The sequence below is a fragment of the Stomoxys calcitrans genome, chromosome 5 (assembly GCF_963082655.1).
Source record: "Stomoxys calcitrans chromosome 5, idStoCalc2.1, whole genome shotgun sequence".
In the NCBI taxonomy this organism is placed as follows: Eukaryota; Metazoa; Arthropoda; class Insecta; order Diptera; family Muscidae; genus Stomoxys; species Stomoxys calcitrans.
Genome location: NC_081556.1, coordinates 136,474,000 through 136,494,652, shown reverse-complemented (window position 1 = coordinate 136,494,652; position 20,653 = coordinate 136,474,000). Strand labels below are relative to the sequence as shown.

The 20,653-nt window shown below is 36.5% G+C and overlaps 1 protein-coding gene across 1 annotated transcript; it reads right to left on the bottom strand.

The window, feature by feature from the left end:
• Positions 1-1,030: 1,030 nt before the first annotated feature.
• Positions 1,031-20,275, bottom strand: LOC106084013 (2-acylglycerol O-acyltransferase 2). The gene is made up of 5 exons (XM_013247403.2): positions 19,821-20,275; positions 16,064-16,161; positions 15,803-15,934; positions 1,568-1,909; positions 1,031-1,505 (listed from the first exon to the last, which is right to left on the bottom strand). The coding sequence occupies exons 1-5, from the start codon at positions 20,043-20,045 to the stop codon at positions 1,148-1,150; spliced, it is 1,155 nt and encodes a 384-aa protein (XP_013102857.2). The 5' UTR covers positions 20,046-20,275; the 3' UTR covers positions 1,031-1,147.
• Between the last annotated feature and the right edge of the window lie 378 nt (positions 20,276-20,653).

Here is a 20,653-nt window from a genome sequence, read left to right as displayed (position 1 = left end):
ACAAACAAAAAATTGTAAAATTTAATGATCTTGCCCTAACAGGCAAAAAACTTGAAAAATGGTAAGTTTTTTTTTTTTTGTTGAAAAAATTAATAAAAAAATCCATCTAACCTATGTTTTAGGTTGTTTCCTTTGGTTTGTGTAGATTTTATTTTAAAATTTAAGTAACCAAACCAAAAACAATGAGAAAAAGAGCCCACAAAAATTCCCTTAAAATGCCACATATTGGGTTGCCCAATAAGTAATTGCGGATTTTACATATAGTCGGCGTTGACAATTTTTTTCACAGCTTGTTGCCCTGTAATTGCATTCTTTCTTCTGTCAGTTATCAGCTGCTACTTTTAGCTTGCTTTAGAAAAAAAGTGTGAAAAAAGTATATTTGATTAAAGTTCATTCTAAGTTTGATTAAAAATGCATTTACGTTCTTTTAAAAAATACGCAATTACTTTTTGGGCAACCAAATATATTAGTTTGTAATAAAACATTTGAATAGAATTATATAACAATTTATTGTTGCCCTCTTTTTGTACATAACAATTTAAAAAAGAAAAAATAAAAAACAAATGATTATTAATTATTATGTAAGTTCAAAAACAAAAAGCATATCCAAATAAAATCCTCAAAGAGCAAATTATTTTAGACCATAAAAAGAAAATTCAGAAAATATTAAAAAGTGTATAAAAGGCTTGCGTTAATGAAAAAACATAAAAAAAATAAAAAAAAATAAACATTTAAAAACAAAAAAACATGCAAGAATTTTATTTTGGGCTTAAGTAAGGGCTATAGTGGCGGATTCTAAGCGCCTCACTCAGGCACCAAAACTGCAGACTAAAGACTCTTTTGTGGGAATTGACTCCTGCACTGATAACGCGAGCTTGCTATCAACTCAGTTACGAAGGCTCTCCTTCTTTTGGTGGTCTTATTGTGGGAATTGACCCCTGCACTGATAATAAGAGTTCGCTATCAACTCCGTTACCAAGGCTCTCCTATTTTTTAAGGTCTTTTTTTTCTCACAATTATCATAATGTCATGATTTATCAAAATATTTAATAATTTAATAAAAAAAACACAAAATCAACAATAAAAACTATTCCTATAGACAACTTAAAAATAAAAGTCTTAGTCTTAAAAAAGGCCTCCTTCCCAACTAATGAATCACCAGCTTAGTTTTATCGGCATTTTGTATGTATTTATGTTTGTACTTCTCAAACATTTCATTGAGACTATCAATCACCTTCTGATGGATTTCATTGACATATTTTGTGTCGGGTTCATCCATTTGCTGCACTTCAATGGGGGCTCCCATAACCTGGACAATGTGCCGACGCTGAGGTATAAAGCCAAAGGTGTACTGGAAAAAGCCACGACCCAGCACTATGAGTGGAGAGACTCCAGTTAAATGTTTTACAAAAGACTGGAACTTCCTCAGCATGGAATCCGGAGGATTGGCAACTTGATCGAAAATATCCACTTCACCAAACGAAAACGAGGGCACTATGGGGGTACTGTTGACATATAAAAGACATTAAAATGATGGATGGTGAGAAAAAATTTCAAAAGCTTTTACCCAGATCTTATGGCAATTTTCACAAAACCTTTGCGATTCTTTAGGGTCAGTATATAACGTCCTGGATGTGAGTCCAGCGACTCTTCAGCACCTCCCACCAGTAGGGCTACCGCATTTGCGGTGAAACCATCTTTGTTATCCCTATGCTTGGGATCATTGGAGACATTCAAATAATGAAGCAGCGACTGTTTCGAGCATGAAACCAAACCCCATCGACGTAGTACTTCACGCATGAATGGAATGTAGAAATGCATATCCAAGGTGGCTATTTTGGGTCTTATGCCAGGGTATAATTCTAGCCACTTTTTGATATTTTTACCCATGTTGATGGTAACTCCGGTGCTGTAAAAAATATAAAGAAAAGAAATATGAAAATATTGTCAAAGAACTAAGATAAGTTTTAAACCAAATACTACTTAAGCACCGTGGCGCAGAGTTTTACATATCCGACTATGACGCCGAGAACCTGGGTTCAAACCCTGGAGCGAACATCAGAAAAATTTTCAGTGGTGGTTTCCCCTTGAGGTATCCTGCCATATTAAAACGTCTCTACCAAGCAATGTCGCTATGCAGCACGCCGTTCGCACTCGACATAAGAAAGCTGGCCCCTTATCATCATGCTGAAAATTTTAATCTAACTTCACTCTTTGATATGATAGAAGTATCCGTTGTTCCTTAATGGAATGTTCATGGAAAATTTAGCAGAAGTTTGTAGTAGTAGAGCATGAATTTTAGAGAATACATTTAGTTCACAAACTATTTAGAAAGATTTAAATGGACATTCTCATGAACATTCCATTAAGAAACAGGGGATACTGCTCTCTTATCAATCAGGGCAGTCGTATTAAAGTGTAAGCTCAAGGATGAAAGGGGCCTTCTTTTTTAAGCCGAGTCCGAGAGTCGCACAGTGGAATAGAATCGAAATGACTAGTAAACAAGTATAAAAGCATTAAATTCGGCCGGGCCGAACTTTGGATACCCACCACCTCGGGTATATAAGTCAACCACCTTTCGTCAGAATGCGGTGAAAAATGCATAATTTATGCTCCCATAACAGCATTATCGAAATATGGTCCGATTTGGACCAAATTCGACATGGATATTGAGTGGTCTAATAAGTACAAGTTATTGTTCAATTTTGTGGAACAAAATATTGGTCTTTTTGGTAGCCATATCCAAATATAGACCGATCTGCATCATATATGACACGGATGTCGAAAAGCCTAATATAAGTCACTGTGTCAAATTTCAGCGAAATCGAATTATAAATGCGCCTTTAAATCGAGAGATCGGTCCATATGGCAGCTGTAACCATAGCCTAACACAACTCACTGTCCCATGTTTCGGCGAAATCGGACAATAAATGCGCCTTTTATGGGCCCAAGGCAGCTATATCCAAATCTGGACCGATCTGAGCCAAATGAAAGAAGAATGTTGAAGGCCTTAACACAACTCACTGTCCCAAATTTCGGCGAAAGCGGACAATAAATCCGCCTTAATGGCCGCAAGACCTCTTATCGGGAGATCGGTCTATATGGGAGCTATATCCAAATCTGGACCTATTTATGCCATATACTAGAAAGATGCACCTTTTATGGGCCTTAAATCGACAGATCGGTCTATATGGCAGCTATATCCCAATCTGAACCGATCTGGGCCAAATTGACGAAGGATGTCGAAGGGCTTAACACCACTCACTGACCCAAATTTTGCAAAATCGGAAAATAAATGTGCCTTTTATGGGCCCACGACCTTAAATCGAGAGATCGATCTATATGGCAGTTATATCCAAATCTCAACCGATCTGAGCCAAATTGCAGAAAGATGTCGAAGGGCCTAACACTACTCCCTGTCCTAAATTTCGGCGAAATTGGAAAATTAATACGACTTTTATGGGCCCACGCCCTTAAATCAAGAGATCGGTCTATATGGCAGCTATATCCAAATCTAGACCGATCTGTGCCAAATTGATGAGGGATGTCGAGTGGCCTAACACAATTCTCTATCCTAAGTTTCGGCGAAATTGGACAATAAATGCGCCTTTTGTTTGCCTAATACCTTAAATCGAGAGATCGGCCTATATGACACCTATATCCAAATCTGAACCTATTTATGCCATATACTAGAAAGATGCACCTTTTATGGGCCTTAAATCGACAGATCGGTCTATATGGCAGCTATATCCCAATCTGAACCGATCTGGGCCAAATTGACGAAGGATGTCGAAGGGCCTAACACCACTCACTGACCCAAATTTTGCAAAATCGGAAAATAAATGTGCCTTTTATGGGCCCACGACCTTAAATCGAGAGATCGATCTATATGGCAGTTATATCCAAATCTCAACCGATCTGAGCCAAATTGCAGAAAGATGTCGAAGGGCCTAACACTACTCCCTGTCCTAAATTTCGGCGAAATTGGAAAATTAATACGACTTTTATGGGCCCACGCCCTTAAATCGAGAGATCGGTCTATATGGCAGCTATATCCCAATCTGAACCGATCTGGGCCAAATTGATGAGGGATATCGAGTGGCCTAACACAACTCGCTGTCCTAAATTTCGGCGATATTGGAAAATAAATGCGCCTTTTAAGGGCCCAAGACCTTAAATCGAGAGATCGGTCTATATGGCAGCTATATCCAAGTCTGAACCGATCTGAGCCAAATTGCAGAAAGATGACGAGGGTCCTAACACAACTCACTGTCCTATTTTTCGGTGAAATTGGAAAATAAATACGCCTTTTGTGGGCCTAAGACCTTAAATCGAGAGATCGGTCTACATGGCAGCTAAATCCAATTCTGGACCGACCGGGGCCAAATTAAAGGAGTATGTTGAATGGCCTAGCACAACTCACTGGCCCAAATTTCAGCAAAATCGGATAATAACTTTTGCACAAATACTTTTTATTAGTGTAGGTCGGTTGGGATTGTAAATGGGCCGAATCGGTATATGTTTTGATATAGCTGCCATATAAACCGATCTTGGGTCTTGACTTTTCGAGCCTCTAGAGGGCGCAATTCTTGTCCGGATTGACTGAAATTTTGAACATAGTGTTTTGGCATCACTTCCAACAACTGTATTCAGTATGATTCAAATCGGTTCATAACCTGATATAGCTGCCATATAAACCGATCTGGGTCCTTGACTTCTTGAGCTTGTAGAAGGAGTAATTCTTATCCGATTTGGCTGAACTTTTGAAAGAGGTGTGTTTTATGACTTCTTTTAACAAACGCCCCAGCCCAACAAACACCCCAGACCAACAAACGACACAGAAAGGATGTGCGGACAGACGTATATGGCTTAGCCGAATCGGAGGAATTTCTGGGTCGAATTATTCATTGTATCACAGCCGCAACAGTGCATATGCGTTTAGTTTGTGTTTCTATTTCGCATAAATGTGTGCTTGCAAATGCAAATTTGCCCATGAACATTCTCCCTTATCAATGAGTGCAGTCCGATTCAAGTTTAAGCTCAATAATAAGTTGCCTCCCTCTTATAGCCGAGTCCGAACGAAGTTTTACATGGCATAGTAGCTCACAAATGTTGCCAGCATAAGGAAGGGATAACCACCGCTGAAAATTTTTTTATGATGGTGTCGCCAGGATTCGGTGCCAGGCGTTTATCGTCATAGGCGGATATGCTAACCTCAGCGCTACGGTGGCCTCCATACATGTGTGCTTAGTTTATCAATTTCTTGCCAGAACTGGATTCAACTGGATTCCATAGAAAACAGTACGTCAAACTTTGGACGTCTGTGGCATGGATTATCGTTACTCGATCGCCATAATATTTCGTATTTTGCTTATTGGGATCAAAATAAAATAAAGGAAGCGTATGCGTTTCTCTATTTGCGAAAAAATTTTATCGTGGGACAGTCTAATGTAAATATTTGAAAAAAAAATATTCACAACTTTTTCTTTGCTTCAACCGTTAGGTGAATAATATAAATGAACTCCTTTTAAATAAGTGATTGCTATTTGCCATATGCATAAGAATCTATTATCGACAACCAAAACAAAATTTTTTTGGAAATGAAATGGTAAGCTTTTATGGCATTAATAATATTACGAATTTTATTACGTATGCCGCTCAACATTTCGGTTAATGCATTCAGGAACGCAGAATGCATTAAAACCCATGAAGTAAAAAAACAAAAAAAAACATTTCTTTTTAACACCGCATTGGAATTACAAATTTTGTTTGCATTTCAAAACAATCATTTTTTTGGAACACATGGAGTGAGTCATAGCCTTCTTTTTCAGTAGTACCGGTTGGAGAATCGATATAAACATGGAATGAATAAATATCCTAAGTAGAATTTAATTATGATCTGAATCAATATCGAGTTACTTCGGGCATGTAAGTTACGATGGAATCACATTTGCTTTCTAAAAACTCTTGATTCAATAACGAGTTTAGCGAGCGTTAAGGTCGGCTGGGCCGGATCTTATATACCCACTAGCTGACCCGGGCCCGCTCCGCTGCGCCTTCTTTTACTTTATATGGAACAAAAGTTTCCTTTGAATATTTATTTTCGACAATTAAAGATCTTTTAGTGATATACCATGCAAACTTGACTTACAGTTTCACAATAGAAGTGCTTTTATTTGAATCCCACATGATATTTATTGGTCTACGAATTTAAATTTGGATATAAGGTGTACTCCATTCTTAAACTATTAAACTACTTCATTTCAGCCCGATATTCTCATGATGTCTGATTTAGTGGTGTTTTCGGGGGAGAGGTGGTCCCCCAGATACGTGGCCCTGAAAAAATATCAACATCGTGCTCTTCTCTCAAATACCATCTATTTAAACCCCATATTGCCATTGACAGGATGAGGCGTCCCCCAAACACATGGCCCCAAAATAGGTTATCAAATTCGTTTTTATACCCTCCACCATAAGATGGGGGGTATACTAATTTCGTCATTCTGTTTGTAACTACTCGAAATATTCGTCTGAGACCCCATAAAGTATATATATTCTTGATCGTCGTGAAATTTTATGTCGATCTAGCCATGTCCGTCCGTCTGTCCGTCCGTCCGTCCGTCCGTCCGTCCGTCCGTCCGTCCGTCCGTCCGTCCGTCCGTCCGTCCGTCCGTCCGTCCGTCCGTCTGTCTGTCGAAAGCACGCTATCTTCCGAAGGAGTAAAGCTAGCCTCTTGAAATTTTGCACAAATACTTCTTATTAGTGTAGGTCGGTTGGTATTGTAAATGGGCCATATCGGTCCATGTTTTGATATAGCTGCCATATAAACCGATCTTGGGTCTTGACTTCTTGAGCCTCTAGAGTGCGCAATTCTTATCTGATTCGAATGAAATTTTGTACGGCGTGTTTTTTTATGATATCCAACAACTGTGCCAAGTATGGTTCAAATCGGTCCATAACCTGATATAGCTGCCATATAAACCGATCTTGGGTCTTGACTTCTTGAGCCTCTAGAGGGCGCAATTCTTATCCGATTGAAATGAAATTTTGCACGACGTGTTTCGTTATGATATCCAACAACTGTGCCAAGTATGGTTCAAATCGGTCCATAACCTGATATAGCTGTCATATAAACCGATCTTGGGTCTTGACTTCTTGAGCCTCTAGAGTGCGCAATTCTTATCCGATTGGAATGAAATTTTGCACGACGTGTTTTGTTATTATATTCAACAACTGTGCCAAGTATGGTTCAAATCGGTTCATAACCTGATATAGCTGCCATATAAACCGATCTTGGGTCTTGACTTCTTGAGCCTCTAGAGGGCGCAATTCTTATCCTATTGAAATGGAATTTCGCACGACGTGTTTTGTTATGATACCCAACAACTGTGCCAAGTATGGTTTAAATCGGTCCATAACCTGATATAGCTGCCATATAAACCGATCTTGGGTCTTGACTTCTTGAGCCTCTAGAGTGCGCAATTCTTCTCCGATTTAAATGAATTTTTGGCACCAAGTATTTCGTTATGATATCCAACAACTGTGCCAAGTATGGTTGAAATCGGTTCATAACCTGATATAGCTGTCATATAAACAGATCTGGGGATTTGACTTCTTGAGCTTCTAGAGGGCGCAATTCCTATCCGTTTTGGCTGAAATTTTGCATGACGTATTTTATTTTTACTTTCAACAACTGTGTCAAATAAGGTTCAAATCGGTTCATAACCTGATATAGCTGCCATATAAACCGATCTGGGATCTTGACTTCTTGACCCCTAGAAGTCGCAATTATTATTACCGATATGCCTGAAATTTTGTCCGACGGATCCTCTCATGACCATCAACAAACGTGTTTATTATGGTCTGAATCGGTCTATAGCCCGATACAGATCCCATATAAATCGTTTTCTCTATTTTACTTCGTGAGCCCCAATGGGCGCAATTCTTATACGAATTGGCTGAAATTTTACACAGGTCTCCAACATATAATTTAATTGTGGTCCGAACCGGACCATATCTTGATATCGTTTTAATAGCAGAGCAACTCTTTTCTTATATCCTTTTTTTGCCTAAGAAGAGATGCCGGGAAAAGAACTCGACAAATGCGATCCATGGTGGAGGGTATATAAGATTCGGCCCGGCCGAACTTAGCACGCTTTTACTTGTTTAATCTCAAATACCTTTAATTTGAGCCACATATTGGCATGGTCGAAAATTTTTTTTTCCTTTGGGGGTGTTTTGGGAAAGGGGTGATGCCCTACATACATGGTCCTACATTTGGATATCAAATTCGTATTCTACTCCAAAATACCTTTATTTGAGCCCCATATTGCTGTTTGTGGGGTATTTTGGGAAGGGGATAGACCCCCAGAAAATTGGCCCCGAAAGTGGGTATCAATTCTTGCTCTACCCCCCAATACCTTTCATTTAAGCTCCACATTGACATGGTCGGTAAATATGGCCGATTAAGGGGTGTTTTGGGGTGGTCCACCAAATACTAAGCCCGGAAAATATATCAGCAACGTGCTCTATTCTCATATAACTATATACCATTTATTTGAACCCCATATTGTCATTGCCCTCAAAATTGGAAACCACATTCGTTTTCTAATCACATTTAAACTCCATATTGCAAAAATCAGCAAATATGTCCGGTTTGGGGGTATTGGCCCTAAAAACTATAAATATTTAGTTCCACTCTCTTTAAGACCCAAATTGTCTTGGTGAGCCAATACGTCCTATTTGGAGCTTGTTATGGTGGTGGGATGTTCCCTAGACAGTTGGTCCCTAATGTTGATATCAGATACGTGGTACTCCCAAATACCTTTAATTTGAGCCCCATATTTTCATAGTCGGCAAACATGGCCGGCTTGGGGGTGTTTTGGGGGATGGGCGGCCACTCAGTGAGGTGGCCTTGAAAATATTTATCGGATTCGTGTTCTACTCTAAAAACTCTCTTATTTGAGCCTCATATTGCAATAGTCAGAAAATACCTACTATTTGGGTGGTGTTATGGGGGTGGGGTGGCCCCATAGACACTTTCCCGAATATTGATATCAAATTCGTGCTTTACTCCCAAAGACCTTTCATTTGAGCCCCATGTCGTAAATTTGTCCCTTTGGGGGATGTTTTTGGGGAGAGGCGGTCCCCCAAACACCTGGCCCCATATTTGGATATCATATTCGAATTCAGCATTCAAATACCTTTTATTTAAGCCCCATATTACCATGGTCAGTAAATAAGTCCTGTTTGGGGGGTGTTTTGGGAAAGGGGTGGACCCCCAGAAACGTGGTCCCACATTTGGATATCAGATTCGTATTCTACTCGCAAATACCTTTCATTTGAGTCCCATATTGCCATGGTCTGTAAATATGTCCGATTTAGGGGTGTTTTGGGGCTTGGGGTGATCCCCCTAGCACTTGGTAAGACAATTGGATATAAGATGCGTTTTCATATGCTAAATACCTTTCATTTGAGTCCCATATTGTCGTGAGTGGTCTAAATAAATGTTTGCTAGGTTTTAGGGTGGGGCAGCCCCCCTAGGTACCCCATCCGAAATTTGAACACAAAATTTTTATTTTTAGGGTACTATATGAGAGCACACAAAATTTCGCTTCAATCGCACCACCCATCTCCGAGATTTGGAGTTTCTGAAAATTAGGGTAAGGGGGAGGGGTCATTGTGCACCATCTGTGAAAATTTCAAGAAAATCGGTTCAGCCGTTTCTGAGTCTATAAGGAACACACAAACATACAAACAAACAAACAAACACAAATGGATTTTTATATATAAGATTTAATATTGGGTTGCCCAAAAAGTAATTACGGATTTTTTAAAAGAAAGTAAATGCATTTTTAATAAAACTTAGAATGAACTTTAATCAAATATACTTTTTTTACACTTTTTTTCTAAAGCAAGCTAAAAGTAACAGCTGATAACTGACAGAAGAAAGAATGCAATTACAGAGTCACAAGCAAAATCCGCAATTACTTTTTGGGCAACCCAAAATTTAGCATTGTTTTCATTTGAATTACAAATTTTGTTTGCATATCAAAAAAACATTTTTCTATTGGGTTGCCCAAAAAGTAATTGCGGATTTTTCATATAGTCGGCGTTCACAAACTTTTTCAACGGCTTGTGACTCTGTAATTGCATTCTTTCTTCTGTCAGTTATCAGCTGTTACTTTTAGCTTGCTTTAGAAAAAAAAGTGTAAAAAAAGTATATTTGATTAAAGTTCATTCTAAGCTTTATTAAAAATGCATTTACTTTCTTTTAAAAAATCCGCAATTACTTTTTGGGCAACCCATAGAACAAATGGAACAGTATAATCAAGAGAATAAAGAGTTGATAGTCTTAAAAATTAAATTTATCATTTGGAATATTTTTCAAATGTCTTAACTTTTCAAATGTCGAACTTGATTGACCAAAATTGTGTTTATTTGCCACTGTCCAATCCAAATCTCTTAAAGATATCCCTATCTGTTCCATAATGGCAGACTGAAATCCCCCTTGATTTCAACTATTAATGTTTTTATAAGTATCGAACATAAAGTTCTAAGAATTGAGATTTCGTTAATCGGTTAAGGTTAAGATAAGCAAATTTTGATTATTGTATGCCGCTATTCGTTTAATCTTATGCCAGCGATTTTTTTACTTTTTCCAAAATCTATTTATTGTTTTCATATCTAGCCCATTCCTAGACAAATATCCTCTTCTATTGATAAACCCTTATATACACAACCATTAAATAGGGGAAAAAATGGTTTCAAGAATTTCCAGTATAAAACGTGATAAGATTGCACTGGTATTTCTTTTGCTGTTGCTATCTGAGGGTAGACGACGAAGTGGACAACTATAAGTATATTATTTAGAATTATCAAGCATATTGTATCAGGTGGGAGACATCAGAGAAACGTTTCCATATACATAAATAAAGTATAAAAAAGAATATAAATGCCAATTTAAAAAAAAAAATTAATAATAATATTGCCATATCTTACTCACTATGCATTTTCATATCCTCTAATACTTTAGACACTAAAATTTTTTAATTTTAGTTTCTTATCTTAGTATCTACTTATCTGCCTTTAAAAATTCTTTATCTTTAAGGGTATTCATAAATACATATTAAAGTTGTAAATGCCTATTGATTGCGACCTAGCATACTAAAAACATTGTTCATTTATTTGTTCATTTATCTTTTCATAAAAAAAAAAATTTTAACCAAACCAGTCGATAAATAAGCCCATTTAGATAAAGCAGTTTTACTACATGTTGTTTGGCAAGATGGATGTTTCATAATTGATGCAGTTGTTAGAACCATTAAGTTGATATTATGCAATGAGCACAATCCAAGCTTAATTGAACTTACTGTGGCTATACACCCAAAGAAATTTGCTAATACCATATGCCAAAAAATACTAAATTAAAGGTGTAGGTTTAAATCAATCGTTTAATGAGGATACCCTGTGAACATGAAAATCTTATTGCGATTTATTATACCCTACACCATCACGGTGGTGCAGGGTAATATAAGTTTGTGCATTTGTTTGCAACGCTAAGAAGGAGAAGAGCTAGACCCATTGATAACCGATATCGATAGGCTCAGAATCACTTTCTGATTCGATTTAGCCATGTCCGTCTGTGAGTCCATGTATTCTTATCATCAAAGTGCAGGTCGCATTTGTTGTTCAATCAACACAAAATTTTGTTCATATCACTTTTTTAGCCCAAGGACAAACTCTATTGGATTTGGTTAAAATCGGTTCAGATTTAGATATTGCTCCCATATATGTGTATTGCGATTTACACTTAAATGGCCGTCGTGGTTACAATTTTCAACCGATCTGCACACAATCTGACACAGACTGTTTTGTTACTGATTTTAACATGTCTGCAAAATTTTATTAAAATCGGTTCAGATTTAGATATAGTTCCCATATATATGTATCGGCCGATTTCCACTTAAATGGCCGTAAGAGCAACAATTTTCAACCAATCTTCACAAAATTTGGCACGGGCTGATTTATTACTGATTTTAACATATCTGCGAAACTTCATCAAAATCAGTTCAGATTAAGATATATCTCCTATATATAGGTATCGGCCGATTTGCACTTAAATGGCCGTAGTAGCAAAAATTTTCAGCCGATCTGCACAAAATTTGGCATGAATCTGTTTATTATTAATCTTAACATATCTGCAAAGTGTGATTAAAATCGGTTCAGATTTAGATATAGCTCCCATATATATGTAACCCCCCATTTGCACTTAGATGGCCGTAGTAGCAACAATCTTCAACCGATCTGCAAAAAATTAGGCACGGACTGTTTTGTTACTGATTTTAACATATCAGCAAAATTTCATCAAAATCGGTTCAGATTTAGATATAGCTCCCATATATATGTATCACCCGATTTGCACTTAAATGGCTGTAGTTGCTACAATTTTCAGCCGATCTGCACAATATTCGGCGCAGATTGTTTTCCTGATGATCTAAATATATCCTCAAAATTTAATCAAAATCGGTTCATATTTAGATATAGCTCCCATATACATATATCGGCCGATTTGCACTTAAATGACCGTAGTAGCTACAATTTTCAACCGATCTTCACAAAAATCTGCACGGACTGTTTTGTAACTGATTCTAAAATATCTGCAAAATTTCATTAAAATCAGTTCAGAGTTAGATATAGCTCCCATATATATGTATCCCCCGATTTGCACATAAATGACCGTAGTAGCAACAATCTTCAACCGATCTGCAAAAAATTAGGCACGGGCTGATTTGTTACTGATTTTAACATATCTTCAAAATTTAATCAAAATCGGTTCAGATTTAGATATAGCTCCCATATATATATATCGCCCGATTTGCACTTAAATAGCCGTAGGAACTACAATTTTCAACCGATCTGCACAATATTCGACGCAGATTGTTTTCCTGATGATCTTAACATATCCTCAAAATTTCATTAAAATCGGTTAAGATTTAGATATAGCTCCCATATATATGTATCGCCCAATTTGCACTTAAATGGCCATAGTAGCTACAATTTTCAGCCGATCTGCACAATATTTGGCACGGACTGTTTTGTTACTGATTTTTACATATCTGAGAGATTTCCTCAAAATAGGTTCAAATTTGGATGTAGCACCCGTATATATTTATCGCCGGATTTGCACTTATATGGTCGTAGTAACATAGTAAAGATCTTGCTATTATAGCAGGATTATTGCTGTTAAAGCAGCAAAATCAACGAATAGTCAATAGTCACATCGGGAGATCGGTTTATATAGAAGCTATACGAGGTTATGGACCGATTTGGACCATTCTTTGCACAATTGTTGGAAATCAAACCAAAACACTTCATACCAAATTTCACCCAAATCGAATATAAATTGCGCCCTCTAGCGACTCAAGAAATCAAAATCCAACCTGGGAGCTATACCAGGTTATTAACCAATTTCAATTCAATTTCGCCTTTTAGAGGCTCACAAAGTCAATATCCGAAGTTGGTTTATATGGGATCTATATCAGGTTATGAATCGATTTAACCCCTACTTTGCGCAGTTGTTGATGATTAAACTAAAACATTTCATGCCAAATTTCTGCCAAAAAGGATAATAATTGCACCCTCTAGCGGCTCACGATGTTAATATCCAAGATCGGTTTATATGGGAGCTATACCAGGTTATGAACCAATTTTAGCCCCACTTCGCACAGTTGTTGTTGGTTAAACTTAAATAATTCATGCCAAAAATTCAGTCAAATCGGATAATAATTGCGCCTTCTAGCGGCTCAAGAAATCAGAATCCGACCTGGGAGCTATACCAGGTTATCAACTAATTTCAACCATACTTAAAACAGTTGTTGAAAGTCATAAGAAAACACATCATGGAAAATTTCAGCCAAATCGGATAAGAATTGCGCCCTCTAGTGGCTCAAGAAATCAAGGTCCAAGATCGGTTTATATGGCATCTATATCGAAACATGGACCGATGTGGCCTATTTACAATACAAACCGATTTATACTAATAAGGAGTATTTGTGCAAAATTTCAAGCGACCAGCCTTACTTTTTCGAAAATTTGCGTGCTTTCAGCAGACAGACGGATGGACGGACAGACGGACGGACACACGGACGGACAGACAGATGGACAGACGGACGGACAGACGGACGGACAGACGGACGGACAGACGGACGGACAGACGGATGGACAGACGTATGGACAGACGGATGGACAAACGGATGGACAGACGGACAGACAGACGGACGGACAGACGGACAGACGGACGGACAGACGTATGGACAGACGAACCGACAGACGGACGGACATACGGACGAACAGACAGACAGACAGACGGACTGACAGACGAACCGACAGACGGACGGACAGACAAACGGACAGACAAACGGACGGACAGACGGATGGACAGAAAGACGGACAGACGGATGGACAGACGGAAGGACGGGCAGACGGACGGACGGACAGACGAACCAACAGACCGACAGACAGATGGACAGACAGACGGACAGACAGACGGACGGAAATTCGGATAGACAGACGGATGGACAGACGGACGGACAGACGAACCGACAGACGGACAGACAGACAACGGACAGACAGACGGACGGACAGACGAACCGACAGACGGACGGACAGACGAACGGGCAGACAGACGGACGGACAGACAGACGGACGGACAGACGGATGGACAGACGGACGAACAGACTGGCGGACGGACAGACGGTCGGACAGACTGGCGGACGGACAGACTGGCGGACGGACAGACGGAAGGACAGATGGACGAACATGGCTAGATCGATTTAAAATGTCCCAACGATCAAGAATATATATGCTTTGTTGAATCCCAGATCAATATTTTAATGTATTACAAACGGAATGCGAAAATTAGTATACCCCCCTCCTATAATAAAGGATATAAAAAAAAATTACCAAAAAATTTTATCAAAAAATTTTAGAGATTTTTCCTTACCAATTGAATTCCATCCCTTATATCATTAACAAAAATTTTTCTTTGAGTGTATATAATTTTCATTAAAAAAACATGCTCTCAGCATCAGTTGCGAAGTCCAAAATCATACACACACAGATACAAGCAAAGTCCAAAATCAAACACACACAGATTCAAGTATGTACATTAGAGCGTCCCAAAAAAACAAAAAGTGTATATACAGTGGCATATATATGTCTACATACCTTTTCATAAACAGCAGCTACGTAAACTGGCAGTAATGTAGTTAGGATAAGATTTAACCCTAAAAACTTTAACTAATTATTATGAATAGCCATTTGGCAGAAAAACTTTTTTCTACAAAAATTCGTTTTGTAAAACGCGTTTTTGGATAGGGTAAGTAGAATTTTTTATACCACTGTATATATAAATATTTTTTTTGAAACGCATACGCTCCATTTTTTTTTCCTCTGATCCCAATTAGCAAAACACAAAATATTATTGCTATCTGTTAGCTAAAACCGGTGCCCTCATGACGCCCAAAGTTGGATGTAGTGCTTTCTAAGGAACCAGTTGCGTATTTTCGGTCCTAGCATGAAATTGGTAAACCAAGTACACGTTTATATAAAGTTTTTTACTAAAACACAAACTTTACTCTGCACCACTACTATGACTGTGACGAAACGTGTAGTTCGACTAAGACATTCCTGCTGATTCGGCGTAGCCCTACGCTATTTGCAAAAAAAGTTTTTTTCTTCATAGCATGGGACGGTCTAATGTACATATATCCATATATACTGCCACAACCTACAAACTTACCCAATAATGCCATGTGGAAAACTTGCCACCAAATAATTGCGATCTGGTGTCAATTCTGCGGTCTTAATCAACTCCACTGGAAAATAATCTCGCAAATGACTGGTAATGAAATTATTGCGTAAAAACATCCATCTGTCGGCACAAGTCGAAAAGTATAGGAAAAAATAAATCAATTAGTCGAAAATTCTCATCATTAACCAATGGTTGGTTAATACTCAGAGAGTGTGAGAGACAATATCCAGCTATGGACTGCCTACCTACCCATTGCTTTTAACTGCGGATGCATGCTTCTTGTGATCGAAATAAATGTAGGCCAGATAGACGAGCAACAGAGCGCGGCCAATATAATCCAAATATATCTAAAAAAAAAACACAAAATAAATGCAAATGTTCATAGTCTATGTAAACAATGGAGTAAATAAATACCTAAATGACGTATTTGAATAAATTTGTTGGATTTTATACTGAAATAATTATCTCACAGATAAAAAACAAAAGACATTCAACTTAAATGTTCTAAATATTCAAACTCTAACATATGTGTATTTTGTATTATTATTATTTTTTAATATTTGTTTTATTTTATTTTATTTTATTTTATTTTATTTTATTTTATTTTATTTTATTTTATTTTATTTTATTTTATTTTATTTTATTTTATTTTATTTTATTTTATTTTATTTTATTTTATTTTATTTTATTTTATTTTATTTTATTTTATTTTATTTTATTTTATTTTATTTTATTTTATTTTATTTTATTTTATTTTATTTTATTTTATTTTATTTTATTTTATTTTATTTTATTTTATTTTATTTTATTTTGCATGCTTCTTTTATTTTATTTTATTTTATTTTATTTTATTTTATTTTATTTTATTTTATTTTATTTTATTTTATTTTATTTTATTTTATTTTATTTTATTTTATTTTATTTTATTTTATTTTATTTTATTTTATTTTATTTTATTTTATTTTATTTTATTTTATTTTATTTTATTTTATTTTATTTTATTTTATTTTATTTTATTTTATTTTATTTTATTTTATTTTATTTTATTTTATTTTATTTTATTTTATTTTATTTTATTTTATTTTATTTTATTTTATTTTATTTTATTTTATTTTATTTTATTTTATTTTATTTTATTTTATATTATTTTATTTTATTTTATTTTGTTTTATTTTATTTTAATTTTTTTTTATTTTTTTTTATTTCGTTTTATTTTATTATACCCTCCACCATAGGATGGGGGTATAAATAAACAATAATTTCGTCATTCTGTTTGTAACTACTCGAAATATTCGTCTGAGACCCCATGAAGTCTATATATTCTTGATCGTCGCGACATTTTATGTCGATCTAGCCATGCCCGTCTGTCCGTCCGTCTGTCTGTCGAAAGCACGCTAACTTCCGAAAGAATAAATCTAGCCGCTTGAAATTTTGCACAAATACTTTTTATTAGTGTAGGTCGGTTGGTACTGTAAATGGGCCTTATCGGTCCATGTTTTGATATAGCTGCCATATAAATCGATCTTGGGTCTGGACTTCTTGAGCCTCTAGAGTGCGCAATTCTTGTCCGATTGGAATGAAATTTTGCATGGCGTGTTTTGTTATGATATCCAACAACTCTGCCAAGTATAGTTCAAATCGGTCCATAACCTGATATAGCTGCCATATAAACCGATCTGGGATCTTGACTTCTTGAGCTTCTAGAGGGCGCAATTCCTATCCGATGGAACGTGGTACGTCAAATTGGCCCATTTTCGTCTTCCTCGTGATCAGGCATATTTCAGTCTTCTCTGGGTAAACATTGAGACCTCTGGGTCTAGCCCAGTCATATGCCATATGCAAGACCCTTTCGGCCCTTCTGCATAGCTCGTTCGTATCCTTACCCCTTAGAACTATTATAATATCGTCTGCATAGCAGACGGGTTTAAATCCCTCTTCTGTCAGCATCCGTAATGGGTCATTTATGGTGGTCACCCATAGGAGTGGCCATAAAATGTCCCCCTGTGGCATGCCCTGTGCCACTTTCTCCCTTATATTTATGCCATGGGATACACAGTTTATCCACCTGCTCCTTAGCATATGGTTTATCCAGTCTCTGAGGACTGGGTCCGCCCGGTATTGGTCTAAGGATTGGATCAGTGTGTCGGTCCGCATATTGTTAAAAGCCCTCTCGATGTCAATGCATACCGCCAGTGTGTAAATTTTGGCATCGAAGAATTCTTCTATTTTATGCACAACCTCATGCAGGGCAATCTCCACCGACCTTCCCTTGACATAGGCATGCTGCTTGTATTTCAGCAGTTCGCTGGATGTCATTCTCTTTATCATAGCGTCCACAATACGTTCCATGGTTTTGAGAAGAAAGGACGTAAGGCTTATGGGTCTGTAGGCTTTTGGTGTCGCATAACTTGCCTTGCCGGGCTTGGGTATAAACAACACCCTTGCCTCCTGCCAAGCTTTCGGAGTATATGAAAGTCCTAGGCACGCTGTAAAAATTTTGGCCAGACGAGGCGCCAGATAGTCTGCCTCTTTCTGCAATAGCGCTGGAAATATTCCATCAGGTCCGGTTGACTTAAATGGTTTGAAGCTCCTCAAGTATTCCTCACCATAATTTACGTAATTATAAACCTTCAATCAACGTCATTATTCCAAGATTCCGGTGTCTCCGTGAGTCCCTTCGTATGCTGTGGAAAATGGGTTTTCATCAAAAGACTCAACATGTTGTCCGTTGTCTCCGCTCTCACTCCCATGTCGTCTAATAAAGTTTCAATTTGGACATGGATTTTTGAGAGAAACTTTTTATCTTGGCGGCGTCATTAACGCTATTGACCTGCTTCCAGCGGGCACGTTTTGCCGCTCTGGTAATCTTATTGTGTTCCTTGAGCCGTGTGTAATACACATCCCAATAAACTTCCGCTTTTTTATGACATGCTCTGTTAAAAGGTCTGCGGACCTGTTTCCCAATATTGCGAATCTCCCCGGTCATCCAGGGTTTTTCTTGGGCTGATTTCTTTTCCCGAAGAGGACAACTATCTTCGAAGGATCCCACCAGTGCAGTCGTAATCCTGTTGACATTTTCGTCAATCTCTTCTACAGGGTGGCTGATGAAAGCCGCTACCAAAAAAAAATGTAATAACTTTTTTTCTATTTAATAATAATAATTTAATAATTAATTTAATTAATTAATTAATTAATTTAATTAATAATAATTTAATAATTAATTTAATAATTTAATTTAACATGAATAAAAGAAAAATGTATTCCATACACCGAAAAAAAAATGTAGCAATATTCATCATTGTAGCAATATTCATCAGCCACCCTGTATGCTTGGACAATCTAAATTATCTAAGAAAAGTTAAATGTTGACAAAAATTTTTACAGAATTTTTGTATAAAAATTGACAAAATTTTAATAGTTTTGTGTTAAATAAAATTCAAATAAAAAATTTAATACAAATGAAATTCTTGAAAAAATATGAATTTTAACATTTTTTTAAAAATATATAAAAAAAATTTTTTAGACAAATTTTTTTTAGAAAATTTTAAAAGTTTTGTGGTTTAATCATCCAATGGAAATTATAATAAAACACAAAAATTTTAACAAAATTTTCAATTCAATAATATTTTCTGAAATTTTCTAAAAAATAGATTTTTATGAAATTTTCTATTAAAATAAAATTTTAACCATATTCTCTATAGAATCAAATATATGAAAATTAGATAAAAAATATTTCCTTAAAAATTTTTCCAATATTTTCTATGAAAATACGAGTAAAGTTTCGATAAACAATTTCTATTTTAAGGCTTCACATAGTTTTGCGTATACGGCCGAAAACATTTCCAATTGTCATAAATTTCAAAAAAAATTAAATTTGGAAAAAATTTTGTAAAAAAAGTTTTTTTGTTACCTTTAAAGTTAAAACAAAACAACCATCAGTGCAGCTAAAATTCGGCTGCTCATTTAAATTTTTGTATAACAAAATCATGTCACCTTTGATACTAACCAAGAAAAATACTGTGAGAAACAACGAAATGAAGGGTAGAAACATGAAAATGTAGACATAACAACCGGCTGCAAAGGTTTGTATGCGCCGCCGGGGTGGTACATGAACCGGGGCCCAATCGATTTTCATGTGGCTGGAAATTTCCTTCGATATTTCTTTGGAGAACTCCATAATTTTTTTATTGGATTTTTTTAAATTTAGCAATTGGTCTTCCAGAACGGTCATCGTGTACCAAACTTTTCATACACTTGTTATGGGTTGATTAAAAAAAAATCTATTTTTGGTTATTCATTAAAAGTTGATATTTTCGTTCTCAGAAATGAACTACCGCGACACAAAATAAAAAACAACAAACAACAAACAGAACGTAAGAGAGGGTGGTTAATGAACGGGCGTTTTTAATTCAGAACACACGACCACAACGACTGTTCTCGTTTCACTACTAAATTCGACTGAGTGAGTAAAGAACGCCGCACATTCATTCTAGAAATTCATTTCAGAGTACATATGGCTGGAGGGAAGGAAGGAAGGACAGACGTACAATTGTTGCCCCACTCATACACGATAAGTGGAAACTTCATTTCAAATCTTATCTCACATTGAGTGAATGTCGTCGCACCATGCCTAAAGTCCGCTGCCTAACTGCCGCTCACTAAGGGCAGGGGGCAAGTCTCAGTGGCAGAGTAATTGTGGTGATCACACTTGTTTGGTTAAGCTGCAGTTGTCAAAGTTGATGTTCTTTCCTAAAATAAAAACAAATAAAAAATATTTAACATGTTTGTTTTTTTTTTGATGTGTCATAATCGGTTTGTTGCTATTACCCAAGTTGATTA